Raw genomic sequence first — 25,017 nt, 5'->3', positions numbered from 1 at the left:
AGCCACAGTTATTTTTAAATGAAGATATTTTTTTCGTTTTCCATCAAGCCCCAGGAAGTACTTTATTTAAAAGAAAAAAAAAATCTAAGGCTAGTTACTGTGCATGTAAGATTTTTCATCTGTTTCCTATCATATGTACAGAACATCAAGATTTGGGTATAAAATTAGAACAGGTCAGGTTTCATAAATATATATGTCTAATGATTTTATGTCATACTGGATATATTTTAAAATTTTATGCTAGAATTAAGTTTCAGTTTATCCCTAAATATAAATTAGGAGCTTAGATTTCTAAAATTGCCCAGTTTGTGATGCATTCAGTTCCATTTCCTTTTTGGGCCCATTAATTCTGCTGTTTGTAATCCTAGCTTTGATTGTAATATAACAGAGAAGAGGAGGAGTAAATACAGCCTCCAGAACCAAAGTCTATCCAGTTAGTGTCAGTTTTTTATGGCAGACTAAGTAATACTAATAATGCCAATGATTTGAGAGAAAGGAGTGTAAGTTACTTAAAATTTATCTGACACAGAAGTGGTTCTTTTGCTGAGAGATATTCTCAGCTTCTCCAACTCCACACGAGTCCAAGGTCAATTAGTTTTCCTCAGAGGTGTTTACCTGCAGCTATCCCATATCCCTGTGGCTTCGCTGGGGGAGTAAGAGCCTGTGGGGAGAGAAGAAAAGAAATGTCTCTGCGGCGGCTCTAGGCAGCGGTCCCTCCTGTAACGTCCTCCAGCCGTTACCTTCTCCTTTTCTTCCTTCAGATGGGAGCACCTGAAAGCTATATCCTTCTAACAGGAGCTGTTGACAGGCCCACTGACCCCAATTTTGTTGCCTGTAATCTTTTGGTTTTGAATGGTGCTCTGCTGCACGGTGTGACGGTGATTAGCACCGCGTCCCGTGTCACTGTCATCCTAACACGCTACGCCGAAGCCGTGTGACAGAGGAGATCCAAGCTAGCCTCTACTGACCTGCTTTCCTCCCCGCGCCAGCCTTTGATAGCTTTCGAAAAAGTCCTCAAGTCGGTCAGTGCGTCTGGCGCTGTGGACTCTCTAACCGTTAGATACCAGGCACATAATAACCTTCCGCTACTTAATTAAGCCATGACAAGGCTCTGACGCATCTGAAGCCCTCGCGGCCCTGTAGGCCAGTCTGAGCTTTCAGTGCCACGGCTGACCATTATCCTCCTTGTTAGTGTACAAGATAATATGAAATAAAAATATTTTGTCTTTGAGGTAATGGGTGTTTGCTTTATTTCATGATCATCCTTTTTCTGTTTCTGAACTGGATCCTCCAAGTGTAAGAAAGCAGTTCATAGCTCTGATCAAATTATCTTTTTTTTTTCCTTTCTCCACATTTTCATCTTTCAGTATTCTGTGCAATTTAGATTTTAAAGGTAAGTTACTTTTTACTAAGTTAAGATATAGCTGGGAGCAGCCCCAATATAAAAAAAATTAATGGCCTCTAATAGGCTTCTGATTTTTGGATTTTGTCTCAGGTATTTTCCTGTCTTATGGGACAAAAAAAGTGGCTAGCTCTGCCGATAAGATCACTGCTGCTTTTAGCTCAATAGCTCATTTGGCAGATGATTTACGATATGGTATTTACTGCAGAGTCATCTCTCTCATAGAAAATTCCCAGCTCCAACATTTTTTACCACTCCCTCTTTGGTAGAGGAAAAAAGTATATTTTAGTTCAGTCCACTGTGTAAATTTTTCTACCTTGTACTGACATGTTGGTGCAGAAGAATTTTCAAGTTCTTACTCATAAACTGTCTCTGTTCTCACAGAGTAGAACAAAATTCTAAATTGTTAAAGCTGTTCTGAATATTTAAAAATTGAGTTGTGGACATAAATAACTCTTCTCTAGAATATCTGGCAGTACTGGTCACCCTAGGTTACAGAGAACTTCAACGAAGTAGGAAAAATGCATCAAGAATTATGTTTTATTGTTTAAGGTTTATTGATAGGAAAAAACCCTAAATAAATCTTGGTTTAAGAAGGGCAGAAATACTAAATCGTAAAGATTTATTTCACAAACTCCAGGATCAGACTTGTTTTTATACTAATAGCCTGGAAATACTTACTGGAATGGCAACAGCTGTGACACCAAATACTGAAATTCAAATAAAAATTCTTTAGGAATTTTGCAGTGTGAACTGGTGCTCCATGGTTATTTAAATTATACCCACCTTTGGAATTTGTGGAGCAGTTATTTACTGTCTCTTTCAGTAACTTTGACTAATTGATTCTACTGATGCACTTTGTGTTTTGTCCTTTACTGAAACAATTGAAATAGAGAGGAGAATCATATAAAAAACATGTGCATCTTTTCAGAAGTGAGCTTTGTTTTTAGATGAAAAGAAAAAAAAAAAGCGTGACTTGGATTGTGGCTCTGTCTGTTCTGTTTAGTTTGTCCTGAATATGTTAATTTTCTAGTTTGTTAAATTAGAAATAATAATAATATATGTTCACTTCTGAGAGTATTTTAAGATATGAAGATTAAAAACAGGATTCAAATCATGCATGTACATGCACGTTCAATTACATTGAAATAAGTGAGATTATTCAAGCATATAGTTGCATTTGTAAATGTTTGTAGATTATGATCTAAATTTGAATATTATTTCCAAAGCTAAAACAAATACTAACAAATGTTTGAGGTCAGTCTAAAGGATGATAATAGATTGTCTGGGTTACAGCTAAAAACAAACAGAATGTTATTGTAGTTATTGATAATTGGTCTGATTTATGAAAAATTAAAGTATTTGCTTTCTTAGCAAGATTTATAGTCAGACCAATTTGGAACTTGGAAAACTGCCCAGCCCTTTTATGAGAACTTGTACTTGCATTGCTAACAGTCTCATAATTACTTTTTCTTTTGGGGAAATGAAGGTGTTTTATAAGAAGGAAGTAGGAGCTGGCACAGCTGTAAAAGAGACTCCAGAGATTGAAAGAGTAAAGAAAAATCAACAGAATATTAGTTCCGTAAGTGTTATTAATTATTCTTATGTGAGTAAATCATGGTAAAATTTGTTTCCATCTTGTTTACTAAAAATTCTACATTTTCATATCACATATCTCATTCAAATACTACTCCACTGGATTTTGGATATAGAGGTCCATTCTAGTAGAGTTAGAGCTCCACTCTAGTGTAGCTCTTCTGTGTCCAAGGTAGAGTTTCAAATTGAAGCATCATGAAAAACAAGAGAAATTTTGAACTAAGTATTTGAGGAAAGAGTTTTGTCTTTCAAGAGTGAGAAACATGAAGTGTATTTCCTGATATGACAGGCTGAACAGCAGTTGTAATTTGCAATTTAGCAAAATATCGTACCACAAAAAAGAAAAATCTGTAAAGTTCCTGTAGAGTCTGCATGTATTACCTAGAGGTTGGTACAGTTTGTACTTCAGGAACAGGAAAATGAATGTCCAGACTTGGGCTATGTGAAAAGGTGGAGGATTTGTGCCTCTTTACATGCTGATGACAAGTCGATCTGTGGATCTCATGAGACTGGTTCTGAACTGATGTTGTTTCTCTATGGGTGCCCAATGTCTTTGGCACTTTAATGGGCAACTGAAAATAAAATATAAGAATGAGAGTTTTCTACAAGTAGAACATGCTCTTTTGATAAATATGTGACAAAACTTGGAAAAAAGTGAAAAACTGACTGCCAAGCAAGAAAACACTTGTAGCTGCAGTGGTCACTTGTTTGGAATTTTTGGTGCAGAGTCCTCTGGAGCCATTTTTATGTTTGTGACATGACTTTTCCAGTGATTAGATGCTTTTTAAAAAAAAAAGTTTGAAAGTAACACATAGACAAGACACTAGATTGTGTTTAACTATTAGTTGAAATCCAAATTAGGGACTCTGGGCACCTATTCTATTAGAATTACCTACCAAGTAGTGTTAAATACTGCATTCCCCACCAAAGTAAGGTCAGGTAAGGAATTTCCGTAAAATTTTGAAAAACTCATATTTTCCTTGGAATTTTTCTCTGCTCCATTCATCATGTTTTATCATGTCAGTGCAAGTTACCATGTGTCCTAAGTCCTAAAATAGTGTTTCTGGTTGGGAAGCTGTAGGTTTTCTTGATTTGAGGTGGGGGTGTGTTTGTTGTTGTTTGGTTCTTTTTGTGTGTCCCCCCCCTTCCCGTGCAATTATGTGTTTAGGTTTCTTTTAGCCAGTTTTGTACTGGTGTTCTAGAAACAAAACCCTCATCTCCTGTTGCCTAGTTCATTTCCAGTTACCACGGACATTTATTTCAATAGTCAGACACACACAGAGGCTTATTAGGAGTAGTCTTACTGTAATGCTTTTCCTCAGTACCTTTCAAAGGGAAATGGAAAAATAATATGCAGTGCTCTTGCTGTTTTAGAAATCCTGAACAGTGGTGAAGAGGGGAAAATGAAAGATGCATCAGTATGCTAGTAAACAGACTTGGAACAAAAGTGTATCAAGAGAAACACAAAATGCATTAGCGGTTTAGTGGTATGATGTAAGTAGCATGGCCTTTACCTTGCTAGTCTGCGTGTAGAATTACTATTTTACAAAAGATATTTTATTACATGTAGTATACTTGAGATGACTTAAGTCTCGTATAATATTTATTAAAATTGTAGAGTGCCAAATTTAAAGGCAATGTGCAAGAAAGTTTTAAATTACATGTCAGGAAGAGGGAACGTATATTGTGTAATTTACAGGAGTCCCAAAGGAAGGGTAAATTACACCAATTTTGACTCCATCGGATTTAAACATTTTACACATATCTTTGAATTTAGTCAGAAGGACTTGGGACAGTTTTAAAACTATCTGCTGAGCTAAATGAAATGAAGGAATGTGAAGCACATCTGCAGTGCAAAATAACCCAGAACACCAAACCAAAATAACACTCACTGTGCAACCAAACCATGCAAAAACATCTATTGCATCATGTTCTGAAAGTGATCAAATTCTTCCAGATGACATATTTTGAAGACAAAGCTCAGGACAGTCTGTATTCAAATCCTAAAAAACAAGGTGGTGACAGCTAAGGTGGTTGAGCTCATCTCATCTTTTGTGATGATTAGTTTGGGAAGAGAAACCTCCTAAATAGTTGGAGTCAAGATCTCACAGAACTTTAAAAGCAAACATCAGACCCATGGACTGTAACTGAACCTGAACAGAGAAGTTACAAATAACTAAGAGGATTTTTTTAAAAACTTGTTTATACTGAGGGACAGACAAGGCTAGACACAGCATTGGGAAGAAGGCTTTTGGGGGAAGATGGTAATTGTGTTTTTGTTTGTGTGAAATCCATGAACCCCTATGATATGTCAGTGAACACCACAAAGCTGGGGCCTGATTAAAACTCAAGCAATGGATGTTTTGAAGCATTTTAAGGACTAGTAACACTGCCAATTCTTAAGCTTACCTAATAGTCTCTATTAAAAGACCCTTTTTCTAGTGGTTTAGTACATCTGCCAGTCCTAAACTGTCTGGACTGAAATTTTCCATTCCTCGTCTCTGCTTTGGGCTGGTTTGGTTTTATTTATTTATTTATAAATTTCAGCAAAAGCAGCTTCCAAGTATGAGCTTAGAGAAAAATAAGTTGTTTTGTCTGTGTTAAAAAATTTGGCATACCCAGAGGTACCATGTCTTGGAGAAGAGAGTTGAAAATTATCTACTAAGTGACATTTGGTACAGTGGATTTGGGGAAAAAAAAGGTCAGGGATGAGGAACTGAAAGTGTAGAAGGGCTTGGTCATGGACGAAGTGGAGAGGCCAAAAGTGGGGAAAGACAGGCAGGTGCTATATAATCCTGTGTTGTTTTTTTTTTTTTGCTTATGTAACCAGATTAGCTGTTACTTGTCTGGGGTCTCTAGTAAAAATAGTACTTTTCCTTGTCACAATTCCCTTTGTCCTCCTTTCACAGCAAAATTAGTGAATTAATGTGTGTGAAAAACTGAGATGCTTTAGTGAGGAGCAACATAGAAATCAGTAATTCTGTCATCAAAGCTGGATCTTAGAGCTGTTAAAAAAAATAAATCAGTCATGGTCCATATGCAAACTACTCACTAAATAAGGGTCATTGATTATATGTAATGAATGAGGCAGAATTCTCTTGGGAAACACAGCTTTTGGTAATAGATAAAGAAGATTATAAAGCACTTAAAGAGGAAAAGAATGAAGTAGTATAAAATATATTAAAAGCTATATATGGAGCGTATTTGTACAAGGGGGAGAACTAAGGTTACATTTAAGTTACTTGTGTCATTTTCTGATTTTCAAGTCCTTGATTTTTCAAGCCTTAAAATGTATTTAACAGAAGTTTCGTATGCCACATTAATATTAAACTGTACAAATTGATTCATTGTGCTGTTCCCTTGTTCTTAAAGTACTTTGAGTCTTGCTAATGAAAAATGTTTCCAACTATTATGTATCACTGCACACACAATTTTGAATGTTTTTGTGAATTTTGCCGTTTTATTACCATTGTAAAGAAAAAGAAAGCATGCCATGTCACTGTAAAGGATGGCATGGTCTACAAGTATTGTTTGTTTTACACTGGCATAAGAGATTTGAAGCTGAGCGTGCTGAATCTTGGACAGGTATTTAGTAAAAAACAGTAAGAAAAAGGCAATGCACAGATTTCTCGAAGATGACCCTTTTGGATGGCATATGGAAAACCAGAAAATAGATGCCTTTCTTTTCAGTACCACATCCACCTTAAAATTCTTTCTCATTTAGTTGAATTTCAGTTTTGGTACATATGCTATGTAATTGAAGAAATTCTAGTTCTGTGCATCTTTCAAATTATGGAGTCTACCATATCCAAACATACTGCTGTTTAGAAGAGAGTAAATGTGGCAAAAGCAACAGTAAATATCTGACAGCATCTTCAAAGGCATCATCTATCCAAACATCTTCATTCTCCCTGATGTGGCTGTGTGTGTTTTGAGAGAACTTGAATGAGATTTTATAGTCATCCACCCTTTTAAGAACACATCTGTGAAATGTTTTGTTTCTGAAATGGACTGGTAGACTCCATAGCAAGATAATAGCAAGAACAAGTCATTGTCAGAGTGATACAGATTTCCAGGTAGTATATGCAGCATCCCAGTTGTCATAGAGTCATAGAATCATTTAGGTTGGAAAAGACCTTTAAGATGGTCAAGCCCAACAGTATAGCCACAATCCCATGTGTTGTATACTCCCGCTGTACTAGACTTGTTACATGCACTCTCTTCTTTACCATATCAGACAAGATGCATTGGAGACCCTAGCAGCCTGTTTTAGAACCAAGTATAACTCTCCCTTTTCAGGTTAATAGTGTTGGTAAGTGTGGTCTAGCTGTGCAGTATGTGTAAGGGAGAGATTACAAAATGTTTGTTGTATTTTAGTGCTTGTCTGTATCTTTAAATTGTTAATATTTTGTAATATTTATTGTGCAGATTAAATACAAGGAGGAAATTCAGCAAGCAACAACTATTTCTGATCCACCTGAACTAAGGAGAGCTAAAGAAAACCAGAAGAACATTAGCAATGTGTGCCCCATTTTCATTGCTTGCATACTTTTCTCTGCTGTATTAAATGTGTTTGTGCCTTGGTGAATATGTCTGTGATGTTTGTGCTAGTTCCTGTTTGCCCACAAAGACTAATTTAGTCAGTTAATGGTAAAATGATAACTCCTTAGCCTTGCACTTTGATTAACATCAATGAGAGTGATCAGTTTTCTCTGTCTGAAATAGAACTGCAAGAGGGTGAGTACTAAGTATCATGTGGAAAGATGTGATTGATTATTAAGGAATGGTATTTTTCACCCAAATGCAGTGTGCTCCTTAATGATGTCTAACACACTGTTGTATTTCTGTTACTTGGAAGCCTCTGTGTAATATCGTCTGCCATGTTTGCTAGGTTCAGTACAAAGAGCAGCTCTGCAAAGCTACGCCAGTGAGTGTCACCCCTGAGATCGAAAGAGTCAAGAGGAATCAAGAGAATGTCAGCATGGGAAGTTGCTCTCGTTTAATCCTTTGTATAATTTTTGGGTGCAGAGGATAAGTACAAAGTTCTGCCTCCAGAAGCTGTGCCTTTTCTTTAGTTAGGTGCAGGCTCAGTAATGGAATTACTTGAAAACTCTCTTTTAGAACGCAATTGTGAAAAGCCATTGCTTGGGTTGGGAAATGGCACATGAAGCATCACATATTTGTTTAAAGAAATAGCTGCAATGTTTTGAAACGTTACTCTCTGTCTTGGATATTTGCAGGAAATCTGGACTCTTTTTTTTTTAAACGGAATAACCTTTTCCAGCTTTTTTTTTTTTTTTAATTTGCTTTGTAAAAAATTGGCTACGACTGTAGTCAAACTCCAGCTCTCTTACCTGTCTTTTTCTGGTTCCTCAATAACCTTCCTATCAGAGTTTAGTATTTAATGGCTGACACGACCATTAGAAAGTCACTGGTTGCAGGAGCACAGGGAAGAAGGTAAGGGCTTTTGGAGTGTGCTGCTGCCTTCCTGCACTGCTGAGGTTGTACCTTGATACTGAGTCTTTGAGAGACCGGCCGTTCTCACAGGGAACAGCCATCAGCAGCCATATTTCATGGGGCTACAAACAGTGTTTCCCTGGGGTGTTTTCTGCCATGTTCCCCAAATTAATTTAGAGTTACAATGTTCAAGAATACTGTCCTTCTAATTTAAGTGTATGCTATTTATTCCTGGATTTATGTTGATATATGTAGCTCTCCTAAAATGCACGCTGTTCAAAGAAACCTGTTTTCCCAAGTGATTCATGGCAGTCCGTGCAGTTGTTCTATTCACATCAGTGTTTACATTTCACCGATTTTTGTGTTGTGCAAATTTCATTGGAAAGATTAAATTCTCTTTCAGGTCACTGGAATAGCTTTGGGCAAAGATTCTCTAACTTCAGATGTTTCTAGAAACATTAAGTCTTGAATAATCATTTTATCTTTACAAATGTCAGTTTGCAAGCTTAATCCATTTGATAGCTTACCATCATTTTTATAAGATGTTAATTTTTCAATTGGAATATGTTGATGTGGACAGACCAAAACTGTGTTGTATGGGAAGACAGTTGCTTGAACAATATGTATATTAGTTCCACAGTGCCCTGCAGAATTATGAGCATAATGTATCAGCACAGTTATCCTTATCACACAAAACCAAGAGCTTGTTAAAAAAAAAAAAGTTTGTATGGAAACACTTCTTTTACATAAAACTGTATCGAATGGCATAAATCATGCAGGAACCTCTAGTTACGTACTAAATGTGTACCATATCTGACTTCCCAGTATTTGGAGCCAGGCTTGACATTTGACTGGTTGGTCTGTCAACACCAACATCCTATCCTTTATCCTCTTTAGATGCTGATCCTGCCTTGAGTGTGCATTTGGTTAATGCATCATTGCTACAAGTGTATTTTGTAAAAAAAGTGATAGAGGAGTAGTCCTAACAGTACATTTAAATAAACACATGGTGAAATGTAGGCAGCTGGATTCAATTGGCAGTTGCCTGATGTATTGCACCCCCTGTGTTTAATCACCTTTGAATATATAGATTATAAAAGTTAGAACACGGATGGTATCCTTATGGAATCTCTATGTCTGGACAAATATACATTTACAGTGGGCATTGCTGAAATTCATTTTTTTCATTTGCTTTGCTTGACTTTACTGCATTATTTGTGGCTTACCTCATTCCAAATATAAGTATTTCTCTATACTGCCAAAGACCAGTGTGGTAAATGTCAAGATGTTGTGTGCATATGTGTGTACGTATCCTCACAAATGCATTAATAGGAAGACTATACAGAAAGAATTCAAGGTTATGCTTCAAGAATCAAGTTTTATGAGCTTTAATAAACTTCAAATGCATTTTAGCTTTTCAGTTGTTTCCTGGATGACCTTTTAAATCACACATTTTAATGTAATACAATGTGATATTGCTTTAGCTGAAATAGTATGTACCATTTTATTCTGTTAAATAATAGGTTCACTACAGGGAGCAGCCTGGCAAAGCTACTGCTGTGAGTGTCACTCCTGAGATAGAGAGAGTCAAGAAGAATCAAGACAATATCAGCTCGGCAAGTTCTTTGAATCTTTTTGTCATTTAGATTTTCAGTCATTGTAGGGATATAACAAGGATATGCTTTTCCATTTAGATTTGATGCGTCAAATGAATCTAACTGCCTCATCCACTGAATGGATTTTTTTTTTTTATTCTTTGAGCACGTGCACCATGCATATGAGCAACAAAAATATCAGACTTGCCTGATTATTCTTGCAAAAAAAAAAAAGTGTTTGCATTGGGACCAGTATTTTTCAAGGAGAAAGTCAGTAGAGGTCAGTCATTCTTTCAAGAATCTTTGTCTCTTGTTACCAAGTTTTAGTTTCTAGACTGCAGGAGTAAATTACAGTAAAGAACAAAGGAAAGAGAATTTAACTTTAGTGCAAATTTAATTTTTTTTGCTTCAAAGCATGGAAGCATATAGTCATCCATTTACTTTTTTACTTACCTTTTTTTCTTTTTTTTTTTTTTAATCACCACTAGAGTGGTGTAAGAAGCAGCAAACAGTTCTAATAAGAAGCAAGGAAGAAGTCAAAACAGCATGGTGAAGTAAAGGACCAGACTAGTTACTTTACAGTCTGTGTCCTCAACACTGAAACAACATCAGTGACAAAGCCTCTGCAGATGGTAAATGGAACAGGTTTCGTGGAGAGTCACTGTCTCAAGGTGGCAGAAGAGAATTAATAGTAGTGAACACTTTAGAACTAAGTATAGGGGGAAAAGTAAAGTAGGTTGGATTTGTCAGAGGATTTGTCTAAAGACAAAGGAACAGAATCTGACCTTGTAACTACATATGTCTTAAGTATGTTCTTAAAATGCTCATGCATATTTACCAAAGTCAGTTAGTTTTGAGGTGCATGATTAAAAATAAGAGGGAAACTTCCCAACAGTTCTAGACTTTAAATAATTTTTTTTTAAATTTCTGAAAATTAAGCCTTTTTTTCCAAGTGACTCCTTCACTTTGTTTTTCAGGATTTACAGGGGTAAATACTCCTCTATGTTACCGAGCAGTAGATGAAAAACAAACTGTGTTGGCTATAATTATTCTGTCCAGAAAATGCCTTATGGTCAAAAGCATATGTAGCTGAATAAGAAAATTTTTTGTTTAATTAAACAGGGCTTGAAGAATATGCAGTACCATATATTTCTGTTTCTCTGTAAATTACCTCAAGCTTACCTATGAAACATAGACAGCAAGACTCATATTTTCATACTTAGCTAATGTAATTTTAAGGAGTATTAGACAATTTCAGTACTTGGTTTCTCTCATCACAAATGCATGTTGAAATAGATTTGCACAACTGATTTGAGAGGTAGTACTTTGAGTGTGAATGTATAGATAAATCTAAAATATTTACTAACACTCAGTACACAGGTTACAATGCAATGTAGGAGCTAAGAAAGTCCATCAGTAGAAGAGTTCACCCAGCCAGAAGAAACTGTAAGAGTACTCACTCTAGAACCAACAAGCAGGACCAAGTACTTTTACTGTTTTGGAATTTTTAGTGTGGTTATTTTTGTGTGTTTTTTTCTTTGGGTTTTTTTTTAACAGATAGCTAACCTTGCATCTTTACAAGCCTGTAAAATGCCACAAAAGAAGCTAACTGGGAGAAATGTGACGTAGGAGGTTCTGTACTTAGTCATGCACAAAACACAGAGCCCAAATGTTCTCTTTGAAAACAGCATATTCAGATTTGTCCCAGACATGTTGCTTTTGTGGTGCTAGCCAGGGCTAGCTACTGAGCAGGAGTAAGAAGGCTGCCACAGCACTAATCCGCTTGTAAGAGTTGAATTCCCTGGGGACAAAGGGCTTCTCATGCTGATCCCAACCTGGAAGCAGACTGATGACAGAATCTAGGTCTGTCTGGGCAATAAGAAGGTAGCTTATCATCAGCCATACAAATATGTTTTAAAGATGTCCAAGTCACAGTGGTGTTTTCTTATTATTTATCTTATTTTTCAGTTGATAAATGAATTGTTTCACTTATGTCATTTAAACTGTCAAGAGTTTCAGCTTTCAGGTAAATACTACTTTTCTGAGTAAGTGACTGATGGAATAAACGTGCCCTTTGGCCTTACAAATTTACTAACTCATCTGTATCCTCTCTCTGAAATAAGTCACTAGAAAATGAGTGTAAAGAAAGAAACAAGAAAAATGTTGTGATTCGGAAAGGATACCGTTGCATGGTGATTCTCACCGTCCTTTCTACTGTAAACAAAAACTTCATGTGTGCTGTTGTTGCTGTTTTGCAGGTCAAGTACAGCAGTGATCAAAGGCAGATGAAAGGTAGATGTAGTGTGCTTCTAGACACACCTGAGCTAAGGCATGTCAAAGAAACACAAAACAACATCTCAATGGTAGGGTACTTTATTCCTATAACTAGAGTATACTAAGGAATGGCACTTGACTTCCACTGGATTTTGCCTTCCATTAATATAGGTAACTAATGAAACTCTATGCTCAACTATGGAAGGAATATTTGCTTCTTATGCCTGTTGAGGGAGTGTTTGCTAACTGCATATGACTGTAATGAACATTTTCAATATACTAATAAACAGTTTTCTAACAGTTAAATGTCTGTTCTTTTGTTTGTTTGGTTGGTTGGCTTTTTTCTTTAAAAAAGTACACACCTCATTTGAGCATCACACAGTTTGACTGGATTAGGTGACACACTTCACCTTGTGCCTGTGCACGTTCCTGGTTTCTGCGTGGCTTTTGTTCTTGGAATGAGTTGTTATGTGTGCATTTGCTTGTGTGAGAATGTTTCTCAATTTAATTCTTTGATGATTAAGACTATTTAAAAAGTAAATATGCATAATCAGGGATACTACTTCATAACCCTTACTAATACTGGTTTTGTTCCAACACTTGGTTATATAACACTTTCTACCCTGATGTCCTTGGTTTTAGTTTCTTTTTTTTTTCTTTTTTTTTATTTTTTTGAAAGCAGGCTGCTTAGAACAACTGCAATTCTTTCTAAAAACCTATGTTTAAAGCCAGCTGGCATATGATAAAACAAAAAAGTAAAAGAGTACCTTTTGCATCAAATTGTGCATATAATCAAAATTCTCAGTGAATGAAAATACTCGTGTTCTTTACAACTATTACCGCCGGAACACTTTTTACTGAGAGATGTAGTTGTCTATATCAGTAGAGAGCTATCCTATCTTACAGAAGGAAGGACTGGATCAGATGACCTCCTGAGGGCTTTTCCTGTCCTGTGTGCCTGTAAGATGATGCTTTGCTGCTTGAGTTAATGCTGAATTCTGTGGCAAAGGAAAACAAATGCAAAATTATAATAAAATATCTGGAAATCTAGTTAGGGAGATAGATAGAAAAGACTTGGCTGGCTATCCAGCCTGTCTCATGTGTGTAAAAATTCTATTATGGTGCAAACCCAAAGAATATAAGTGCCTTATAAAACAAACACGTATACATTCTTGCATAGAATAAGTATTTGCTGTCAGCTGCAGCTTGGGGAAGAATGTAATTCTTCTTGTTTTCGTAGGTAAAATACCATGAAGATTTTGAGAAGACAAAGGGCAGAGGCTTCACCCCAGTAGTAGATGATCCTATAACAGAGCGGGTGCGGAAAAACACACAAATCGTGAGTGATGCAGCGTATAAAGGTGTGCATCCACATATTGTTGAAATGGATAGAAGGCCTGGAATAATTGTTGGTAAGTTGTTAAATACTGTTGCTATTGAAAACGCTGTGGGGAAGATGAAAGCCTCTGCTTATGTTTTCCATCATAACCAAGAAGAAGTACTCCCAGATTTAATTTTCACTCTTTTCTCAGTATGAACTGGTACAATGCCAGCTTCTAATGAAGTAATGATGGGAATGAATGGGAGATACGTTGTCATTTGCTCTGTAATTTTTTTACAAATACGGATAGTCATTGCTATTTAAGTATGAACTTTGACTCTTCAAGAAAGGCCAAAATATCTGCAGTAATCTTCATTTTGCACACAAGACAGATGATTAAAGCTGTGATTCTCCAAGATTTCAATGTTTAAATGTTGCAGATCAGTTTGAGATTTCACCTTTTGTCAGTCAGCAATTTCTCCAGAGCTGCACATTCTCCATTTACCTCTTGTTTTAGAATTTCACACAACTTACAAAATATCTCAAGCTGTAACTGATCCATAACTAATTAGATCTCTGGTAAGCCAAACACCAGTGTTCAGAAGTGATGTTTTAAGAGACGGTTGAAGATAAGACCAGGTGTTCAGGGAGTAGAATACAGGTTAGTTTTGTATGTAGAGACAGAGTCTTGCATTAAGATGTCATTTGGGGTATTTATAATAAACACTATTTCAAAATCAAAACGGATATTTGAAATCTCTCAAAATTTAGCAAGCCTGCTATGGCAAAGAAAATGGTAACCTGACATTTTAATTTTTTTTTCTCCTTTCTTTTTCTTTTGGTGTGTCCTTTTTCTGTTTTTCTGTGCTTTACAACAGTGTAGGCCCCAGAGGGTCTACAAACAGAAAAACATGCTGAGATAGCACTCTCAAATCCTTCATTCATAGTAATAGCAAGGGTTGACTTTAAGTTTACCTCTCAAAAATCAGAGAAATTGTAGGTCAAATGGACTAATCGGTGCCTAAAGCAGGGTTAACTGTATCTCTATCGTTCCTGGCAGATGCTTCTTCAGTCTTTTCCTCAAAGTCTCCAAATGAGTCTCTATTACATAAAGAAGTGTATTTCTTTCCTTTTGTATAACCAACTTTTAGATGTCTGTAGCTACAGCCTTATGTCAGCAGGCAATTCTCAGAAGTGAGCGTTTAGAGAGCTCTGCCTGGGTAAGGTACTGGTGCATTTAAGACCATGCAGGTCTCAGAGGTCGCGCATTCTGGATCTAAGGCAACAACTTGTTCAGAAATCCATTGTCTGTAGAGACCCAAGCACTTGAACTCACTTCCATAGCTAGAGGTGGTGCAGCCAAAGAGAGAGAGAGAAACCCCTGCACAATTGCAGTTTACTGTACAGTTTGCAGTACGCCGTTTAGTGCGCACTTCAAACCTCCTGCTCTGTACTGCATTGCGCGTGTGCTGTGAGCCCTATGTAAAAATCATGAGTGCAATCCTCTGTTCAATAACTGAAGGCTTCCTAGCACAAACAGATTACGATTAGAAACATCCCTGAGATGAATTCTTGAGCTGTAACTGAAATATTAGTACTACTTATCACCACTCCAGTATCAAAACACACAGGAACTCTTAACTCCCCATGCCGGCCAAACAGCACAAATAGTGCAACTATTTAAAGGAAACAGGCCATGACAAACCTGTGAGCCTGAGTGTTATTTCAGCTAATACTTTTTCGGAATGAACTGCAAGTATAATATCTGCTTGTTTAAAAAGAAGCAGTTAGCCACCTGCTCATGGAACATCCTTGGCAGCTAGGAAAAAAAATTGCAGACTGAAAAAAACAACTGTGACTTTCTTGAGTTTTTTCCTAGCCGATAGTTGTTCAGCCAGTTAGAAGAAGTACCTCTGTGTTACAGTCCGTTTGTTTTTTAAAATACTATCAGTGAAGCTGTAACAACTTTTTCAAATGCCTGATTGCTAAAAGTAATGCCTCTGCTTTTGAAAATAGGCACTAGTTTTAACCATGATAAAGCCATTCTAAACCCATCAAGATAAATTAATGCAGCTGAGCCTTGGATCTGTGACTAAAGAGGCTCCATGATTCTCATGTGAGTATAAGGATATTTTAAATTGGCAAAAGTTACTGGGAACTTAAAATTTGTGCTGTAATTTGCCAAGATTCTGATTCTATGTATGTTATTTCAGATTAGAGAGATGGATAAAATCAATACAAATCAATGGCTGCTGCACTGACGCTGCCATGAGGCTGTACTTAAAATCATAGAATAGTTTGGGTTGGAAGGGACCTTTTAAGGTCATCTAGTCCAACCCCCCTGCAATGAGCAGGGACATCTTCAACTAGATCAGGTTGCTCAGAGCCACGTCCAACCTGACCTGGAATGTTTCCAGGGATGGGGCATCTACCACCTCTCTGGGCAACCTGTGACAGTGTTTCACCACCCTCATTGTCAAAAATTTCTTCCTTAGATCTAGTCTAAATCTACCCTCTTTTAGTTTAAAAACTAATTAAACTTTATTTTTTACCTTTAAAATTACCCCTTATCCTATCGCAAAAGGCCCTGCTAAAAAGTCTGTCCCCATCTTTCTTAGAATCCCACTTTAAGTACTGGAAGGCTGCAGTAAGGTCTCCCTGGAGCCTTCTCTTCTCCAGGCTGAACAACCCCAACTCTCTCAGCTGTCCTCATAGGAGAGGTGTTCCATCCCTCTGATCGTTTTTGTGGCCTCCTCTGGACCTGTTCCAAGAGGTTCATGTCTTTCCTATGCTGAGGGCTCCAGAGCTGTACACGGTACTGCAGAGCAGGGTAGAGGGGCAGAATCCCCTCCCTCGCCCTGCTGGCCACACTGCTTTTGATGCAACCCAAGATATGGTTGGCCTTCTGGGCTGCGAGCGCGCATTGCTGCACATGACCCCAAGTCATTCTCCACAGGGTTTATTATGTTTTTACCTAGTAAGGCATGATCAAACAAGAAAAGTTGGGCATTCTCCAGTTCCCTCACCCCTCTCATGCCCGTCAGTGCTTTATGTAGTTGCATAATTTATCACTGTTAGGACTAGTACATAGTTTATCAAAAGATTTTGTGTTGGCTTTTATTCATCTTGTCAAGAGGGAGTTCGCACTATGCCTCACCTTATGGGAGTTGCAGTAGATAACATGTAATGTACATACATTTAATGTGTTCTAAAGCCATGGGATTTATTTTATTAGCTCTGTCCTTTCCATTAATAGGCTATTAATAGTTTGAAATGTGACATATTTGGGATCTGCACAGTTCTACTTTATCTATCAACCCATTATTTAGCTTGATGCCACTCAAACCAGCAAAAGGACCAAGCTGGGAAGACAGTTATTTTTCCCACTTCCAATGCATAGAGTAAATCTTGCAGACAGGTCTGCCCAAGAAGCAAACCACTAGTAAAAAGGTGTGATCTGGTAGATTTGTGCTTTGACTGATTGTACTTTACATCAAGGTTGTATTTTAAACAGGTTTGGAGTGATTAAATTATTATTATATTTTTACACATAGCAGATACAAATTTTATACATTAGATTGATGTGAACAGATCAGGAATTTACACTGTAGCTGCTCCTGCATTTGATACAAACTTCCTCTTAACTTGTACAACATTGTAATAATTTGTTAAAAGTTTATTTAAAACATGGTTGAATCTGTATTCACTTTTCTGTTGTGATTACAACTTAAACTCACATATGAGTTCAATATCCAGTTCAGACATGTGCATTCAAGAGATATTAATAACTTGTATGAATTAAAGCCAAAGATCTTATGATTACTACTGTTATTGAATCCACACATTGAATTCCAAAAATGCTTTTCAGTTGTGGAGTAGTGGATCAACAGTAAGTCTGTGTCCCAGGAAACTTAGATATTTGGAAGACAAAGGGAATTACTAGTTAACATCAAGAGTGGGCTTCATTCTACCCAACCGTAGATGTCTACAATACAAATTTCTACAGCTAAATTTGTCACCTGAGTCCATTTTTTGTTTTAATTAAGAAAGAAGGATGCTTTTGAGTTTATATGAATTGAGGAGCTTGTAGAAATTTATTTTGGAGAAGATGAGCTATGCCCCTGATTCTGATTATTAGACTGACTTGATCTCTACTGTATGACAAGGAAGATCTGTAGTGCCTCTCTCAGCTGTAGAGATATATACTGCCAACTGTCAGCTATAGGGATATATACTGCAGCATCTCCGTGGAGTAAGGATGCTATTGGTGGACTGGGGAAATAATCTTGTAGCTCTGATGATTTTGGTTCTGCTAGTGGAAAAGAGCTCTGGTATGTGATATTTAACTTTTTTCCATTTATTTAGACTTAAGAAAATACTATGGTCATATTTAGAAAACAAAAAAAGAAAACCCGGGAGAAAAAGTCTCCTTAAAATAATGTCAACGCTTAAAATGAACGCACTGAGTTCTTTTAAGCAGGAAATTAATGCTTTCCGGTCCTTTCAGGTGAATATCTAGATCTTTTGGTTAATTTCTAGATGAAGGAAATTGGTTGCTGATTTTTAAAACTCATTCCTTTCATGCTTTTACTTCCTTTGTTGTTTGTCTGTCTTACAATTTCTGTGCTTTGGGAAAAGATCTTAAAGTTTGGCGCACCGATCCTGGCTCCATCTTCGACATTGATCCTCTGGAGGACAATATTCAGTCTAGGAGTCTGCATATGCTTTCTGGTATTGCTTATATCCTGACTTTTCCCAAATCAGCTTTTTATGTTTATGAAACTAAGTCGATACAGTAAATTTTCAGGTCAATGTGCCTGCCATATGTTTTATAAGTATGTTTTCATGTATATGAAAAATACTGTAGTATTTTAAAAGCAGTGTTTTATAGCAACTTCAGCTGTAATCACGTGTGCAGATAAGAAATAGTGAAAGAAATTTTATCCTAAACAACAGTTATTCATACCACCTACAAGCAGTCCTTTAAAAAGCATTGACCTACTTTGTTGTCACTATATGTAGAATAGTTGGACCTTACTAAAATTTCAGAGATACAGAAGGTGGCCTATTCATGAAATTGATTTCTTTTCTATGCACATTTTGCTTATATGGCACATGAAATAGCCTTGTGCTATTGTTTGCAACTCCAGGGTATTCATAATTTAAGGGTAGACAGAAAAGGAGGGAAGGTTATGTAATAATAGGCAACAATGTTTTGGCTCTACAGGTTTAAGGGTTTTTTTTTTCCCCTAGAAGTGTTTCTTTTGAATGTTTAATTTTGTGCATGTATTTTCTTTGCTACTAATAGTGGAACTTTAAATAGTCTTTTGAATGTCATGCATTTCCACATGTGCTTGTATGCATACTGGGATAAAGGAATGTTTTGATTTTCCGATGGAAATTTTCATATGCTTCCTCTTCATCCCTTTTTTCCCCAGTATCTCAATCCTACCTTCTGTTTCTGCTATTCTTTTAAAGCAGAGAACAAACCTAGTTGTCTCTGATTTTGAAGCAACCTTTTGAACTAATGGTGTCCAAAATGGAGACAAAATTGTGAAAAATTCACTTTTCTCTAATTTTAATGCCATCGGTGTATGAATGTCCATGTTAGCAATGTTGGGGTTTTTGTTGTTGCTCGTCTTTGCGCTTCTGTAATCTATTTACCGTGATATTCTTTCTTTCTACCTTTGTAGAAAGAGCAAGCCGTTACAGTAAGCAGTATTTACATTCTACCAGTTTGGGAGATTATAAATCAGATGGCTCTGACACGAACCCTACCTTTTCTTACTGCAGTGAGATAACAAGGCCATCTGACGAAGGAGGTACCCCTTATTTCCCACCTTTTTCACTAATGACACTATCACAGTGTGTTGAGACCTCACAGGCCTATATTAACTCCATATCCTTGTAGGGTCACAAATCATTAGAAACTATGTAAGCTATTGCCCGATTGATTAAGGCAGCAAAGCAAAATCTCAAACTGCAGAGTTTCTTGCATGCCATATTGCTTTGTTGTGTATTCTCTTTCACCATTTTGGTAACGCTGTCAATCCGAAAGCAGTCTGCTAACTCCCATTTACAAGTTCTTAAGAGAAGATGTGTTGTGTTCTTGAAAAACATCCATGAATTTTTTTTTTTTTTTTTTTTTCCCCCTCATGAAAGAGACAATGTAACTGAAAAAAAGACATCTTTGAGCGGGGAAAAAAAAAAATTACCTTGTGCTTTTCGGTGGGCAAATCAAGCATACAGTAGTATTTTAGTGACTAAAGTACCTCTTCCTGTATTAAACTATGCAGGTGCTTGTGGCTCTCTGTTTCCATCCTTAAAAAAAAGGTGTATCAACTGCTTACTTTCTCACATATGACAGTTTTCTCATACTCAGCAGTTTGGGAACCAGGGTTAATATTCAGCTGGGAAGCTTATATAGGCTGATATTGTTTAATATGGATTAATAGGATGCTTTGAAGAACCTGCATTCCCAGGTACAAAACACATCTTGCCTCTGTTTGATGCCATAGATTAGAACAAAATTTAGGAAAATGATGAGTAAGGGTCTAGTCATCCCAGTGGCATTATAGTGTGTACTAGACTTGACAAATGAATTGTAAATATTCAGAAACATTGCATTCCAAATATATATTTAAAAAAAAAAGTTATTTCTACTTCTCAGTTGTGAAATAAGATGCACTGAAAAGGTCATCCAAAGAGTTACTAATTTTTTTTTTTTTTAAAAGAAGGTGTTAGAGAAAAGATATTGCTACCATTTAGTTGCCTGGCATCCTTGAATTACCCATGCTTTCAGAACATTTTAAGGCATCTTAATTGTAGACTGTGCCTGTTTATGTTCTCCCATTTACCAGAGTAATATGTTAATATAGTGCCTGGTGTTTAGGGAGCCTACGTGTTGTTAGGTACCATATAAATGCTCTGATTAAGAACAGGTGAGGAAGAAAGTGTTCAGACTGAAGAACTAACTCTGAACAAAGAAAGAAATGCACATCTTTGACAGAACTGTAATCCCTTATATCATGTCTGTCCATCTTTATTTGATATTTTAACTATATTCCCAACTCTTTTAATAGATGATAGCAATAATGCACACCATGCTGGTTTTTATGTCTCTTCCTGTGATGATACAAAGTGGGCTTCGCAGTCCAGTGCATATTGTCTCTATATATCTGTTCTGATCTTTTTTGGCTCTATTCCAAGCCATTTTAGCATTGCTTTGTCAGCTTGATTTGATTGCTAACAGATATTTTTTATTACTTGCCATATTGAGAATAGGAAATGGGTTTTATTTTCCTCATTGTTTTGGCACTAGCAAGCTTGCTTTTTGTGTCTCTATTTAAATCTATTGTTGTGGTGATGTGTTGAATAGATCTTTGCCAAGATCAACATATTTAAGCGAGATATTTCTTCCACTTTTGACCCAGCTGGCTAGCCAGGGTTTGAGCACTTGCAGACAGTTCCCATTGCCGGGGAGAAATAAATGCCAGAGCTAAGTAATTTGACATAATCCTAATGATTTACAAGAAAATGCCATTTCTGTGAACACACTCAGAAGAAAAGAGCAGCAGATAGCATCTTTACTCAAGAATACCATCCTTTTTCATGGCAGCGTCCCATCCAAAATGTCCTTTGGCATATAACCACAAAGTGAGTTTGCCCTTGACCTTTATACAGTATCTTTTATGGCATACCACAGTAAATGAGAACCAAATCCATTTTTCTGAAATTTCATGGCTGTTTCTCATGGATTTTGTACTTTTAGATCTAGCAGTGTTTCTCAGTAGTGATTGTTCAATCATGTTGGTGCACCAACATGAAAGACAGTTGGAGACTTGTGACCAGTTTTACAACCTTTAAGTGTCTTTGGCTTTACCTCATCATCTTTCAGATATTTCTGCGTTGTTCAATTGCTAATTTATTCTAGATACCTTTACTGATATTTGACCCACAATTCAAGTCTTCCACTGCCACTGCTGATGGAATTGTTCTTTAATCCTGCAATTGTTCTTTAATTACCTCTCCCAGCCCTTAGCTGGGTCTCTGGCTTCATACAAGATGTTAAAGACCTATTCAGATCCAAATAACCCTCTCTCTTGTCTTCGGGGAATTTCAGTAACAACATCACAGGGAGGCTACTAATGTTGTTAACTAGAATTACCTCTTCCTATTTGATTCCCTGACCATTATTTTAGATGATGAGGTTGAGCTGAGCCAAATGTGCCTCCCAGGGAGTTTTTATTTTCCAAAAATCAGTAAATTTTTGCATGATGTAAGTTCAGGGAAATCCCTGTTCTCCCTTTTAGACTACTACAGGTAAAACTGGATAGGAAACAATTGAAGTGCTTTCCAGCAACCTTGATACAGGTGATGAACTTTTATTTTGATATTCTTTTTGAAATTACTTTTTAGCTTTGTCTGTCCTTTTTGCAGCTTCTCTCTGTTAGTGTTTTTCAAGGCTGACTTTATTACTTCATGGTATGATTGAATTTTTTTGCCATACTGCACAGAAGGTGTTGCACTAGAGCTTCTAGTCTACCTAAATGCTTTGCAATTAATTATTGCCCTAGCAAAGATTTCCTTTTTACTTGCAAGCCATTCTGTAGCGCTTCCCAGAAACAGTTGGGTGCCACATTAGTTCTTTCAAAATTCTCAGCTGTTTTTCAAGTAGTAATTTTCAGCTTGGCTAAAGAGGAACAGAAGCTAATGATTTCTCTCTTTCAATCCTGCTTTCAACACTGGTGTTGCGACTTCTCAGCCACAGAGGTATTCATTCATTTTTGAGAGGGCTTTTCAGATTATTTTTGTCAGAAAGAGAAGCTGAGATATACGGCTGTCAGATTTATTGTTGTTTATAATGACAGATCAGACAGTTCCTTCTTCACAGAACGCTGTAGAAAAAAAAGCAACAAGAGATAGTTTCTTTGCTTTCAGTTCAGGTCTTTCTAGACAGTATTGTGTCCAATAAATTTCTCAATTGGTGTGGTTTTTTTTTATTTCTTTATGAAGTGTTTTATATATGTCACGATTATCTGTGAAGTCTTACACACTGTTTTTCTCCGAATTCTTTTTACACTCACTCTCTTGCTCCCCTTCCTTCCCTACAAGTAAGGTCCCACCCTGTTAGTTTGCAGTCAAGTACCAGGAGAGGATGATCTGGTTCATATGACTCAACACCTATTACAGTCTAACATTATTCCAGACAGCTGTATTTGTATTTCAACCATCTCTTCCATGAAGGAGATGAATTGCTTTTACATGTAAGTCCTATTTACGTATAATTATGGAGTTTTCAGCGTCTGATGACAGAAAGGAACACAAGTATCACCTAATTGGACTTCTTGTATTCACAGTTTCTACAGTGTTTCTCAGAATTTGTGTGTAAGCATGTATTTTATAAAAATGTCTTCTCCTATTTTAAGGTCTCCATATAAAATCAATCTACCGTCTTTTGCTTTTTTTACTTCAGCAAGTGAAAATATCATTGAGCTCACGCCGTCATGACTCAAGACTGTTTTGTTTAGTTCCCTTCCCCCAAAGGCAAGAGTAAAAATGCTTGAAAGTAGCACAAGTTCACAACATTGGAGACTTTTTTTTTAAGGCTTGTTATTTTTGAACACTTTCTATATATATTCTTCTCAGTAGTTCCATCTCCAGGGACTGAGGTGGAGAAAGGACTTTTTAACACTAGAGTGTTTATATGTGGTACAACGTAAGATATGGAAATGAACTTGTGGTGTATGATCCAGTGCCAATCACAGAAACCAAGCTCAGTTGCTCAAAGCTGTGTGTCTGCAGGTATAGACAAAGAGTGGCAAGATAAAGTGAAGGCTGCAAGTAAATCTTTAAGGTTATTTAATATTTTTTTCAGGCCCAATGTTTGTAGTCAGCAAAGAAACTGAAACAGAAAGGAACAGGTTGTAGGCCATTAGGAGTGCTATTGTTTGAACTGCAGCGTGAACAGAGCCCTGCAAAGAGCAAATGTCGTCTTTATGTATTACTGTGTACCACTGCCAACAGCCTTGCACTGTTGTACCAGCTCATGGAGAGGGCTTTTGTATCTCAGCCCGACACCGGCATTTTAAACACTGGTTTCAGGGATGTCTCCTTCTCTCCCCCTCGCAGACACCGATATCTGTGGCTCCGTATGTAAAATGTTTATCTGTAGGATTTGCCTGAGGCTTTGACACCCACCCATTTGTACCACAGAAAATCCTAGAACCAAGGACTGTGCTGCTGCTTCTGCTCCTGGCTAGTCTGGTCAGAAGACAAACTAGTCAGGTGAAATGGAGAAAACTCTTCATTTCACGTGCTGGAATTGCAGAGAAGCTCCCTGGTATGTGGGCCAAGGAGTCTACTAGTGTTGGGAGAGTGGTAATACTCTTCTCTTGTGCCAATAGATGGAAGAAGAAGATGAAAGGAAATAGGATTTGGTTCCCTTCCTTGTCCTGTCCTTCCCATCATTTTTTTATAAAAATCCCTCCTGTTTTGAGGATAGGATAAATCACCATTAGTAAAAGACAAGTCAAAGAAAAAAAGAGGGAATGATACCTGACTGCTCTTTATATTGTAATACAGAGATCTGTCTTCCATCTCCAGGTGTAGCTGGCAGGAATAGAGGGTAGAAATCCTTCACCCCTGTTCGTATTCATATTCAGCTGCTAAGCTCTATCAGTTTAAGATCAAGCAGACTGACATAGCTGTTGTATTTTCTTCTCTGGCAGCCAGGGAGGAATGGTTCTTTTATGCTAGGTGGCTGAACTCCGTTTCCATAACGTTCCCTAGAGTCCGGGAATCAAACACGGCATTCGGAGGGAGAGGAATTTCACAGGAAGAACTATCGGCTTTTGTGGGTGTCTTGTCCCCTTTCAAGTGTATCAGCAGGCTGCACTGCCACAGAAGGCTGAGCACATCAAAACAATGCTCTGTGTACTCCCTCTTGGTAAGGGTCACATCCACACTTCTCTTATCCACCAGACTCTTACATCTTTCTGACGACTTTTTATTTTGGACTATGTGGTGCTTTGTTTTTGCTGCTTTTACACGCAAGCCCCCAGCAGGTTTGCCAACCTGAAAGGTAATGTGTGGGGAAAAAACAGTCGTCGTCCACTCAGCAGCGTCACAGTAAAACTGTGCTTTTCCATCTTGGTAATCAGATGATTTTATGTTCTTAAGTATATAATGTAGTACAAATGCTTGCAGTCAGGTAATAAATACATCACCCATAAACCTCTTGTAATATTTTTGAACTCAGCTAAATACTTCTCTGTGTATATAATATGGGTAGAAGTGCATGCATGTGTTTGGTACCTATCTGATACCACAGATTATTTAGCATGAACAGTTTTCATTGTTAGAGAACTTAC

General features: G+C 37.1%; 1 protein-coding gene across 2 annotated transcripts in view; it reads left to right on the top strand.

Annotated features, from left to right (window-relative positions):
- The window catches only part of LOC309402900 (LIM zinc-binding domain-containing Nebulette), a gene marked incomplete at its 3' end in the record, with an annotated part of 280,892 nt that overhangs the window by 235,758 nt on the left and 20,117 nt on the right, over nt 1-25,017 (top strand). The window contains exons 5-6 of one of the 2 annotated variants that reach the window (XM_081996865.1): nt 13,565-13,736; nt 18,284-18,376. In XM_081996865.1, coding sequence (XP_081852991.1) covers nt 13,565-13,736; nt 18,284-18,376 — 265 coding nt within the window. The remainder of the gene's footprint in view (nt 1-13,564; nt 13,737-18,283; nt 18,377-25,017) is intronic. The other variant, XM_081996866.1, reaches the window with a different exon arrangement.

The sequence above is a fragment of the Phaethon aethereus genome (genome assembly GCF_964289735.1).
Source record: "Phaethon aethereus genome assembly, chromosome: 2".
Lineage (NCBI taxonomy): Eukaryota > Metazoa > Chordata > Aves > Phaethontiformes > Phaethontidae > Phaethon > Phaethon aethereus.
The sequence above is the reverse complement of the archived record's forward strand: the minus strand, read 5'-3'. Positions and strand labels throughout refer to the sequence as shown.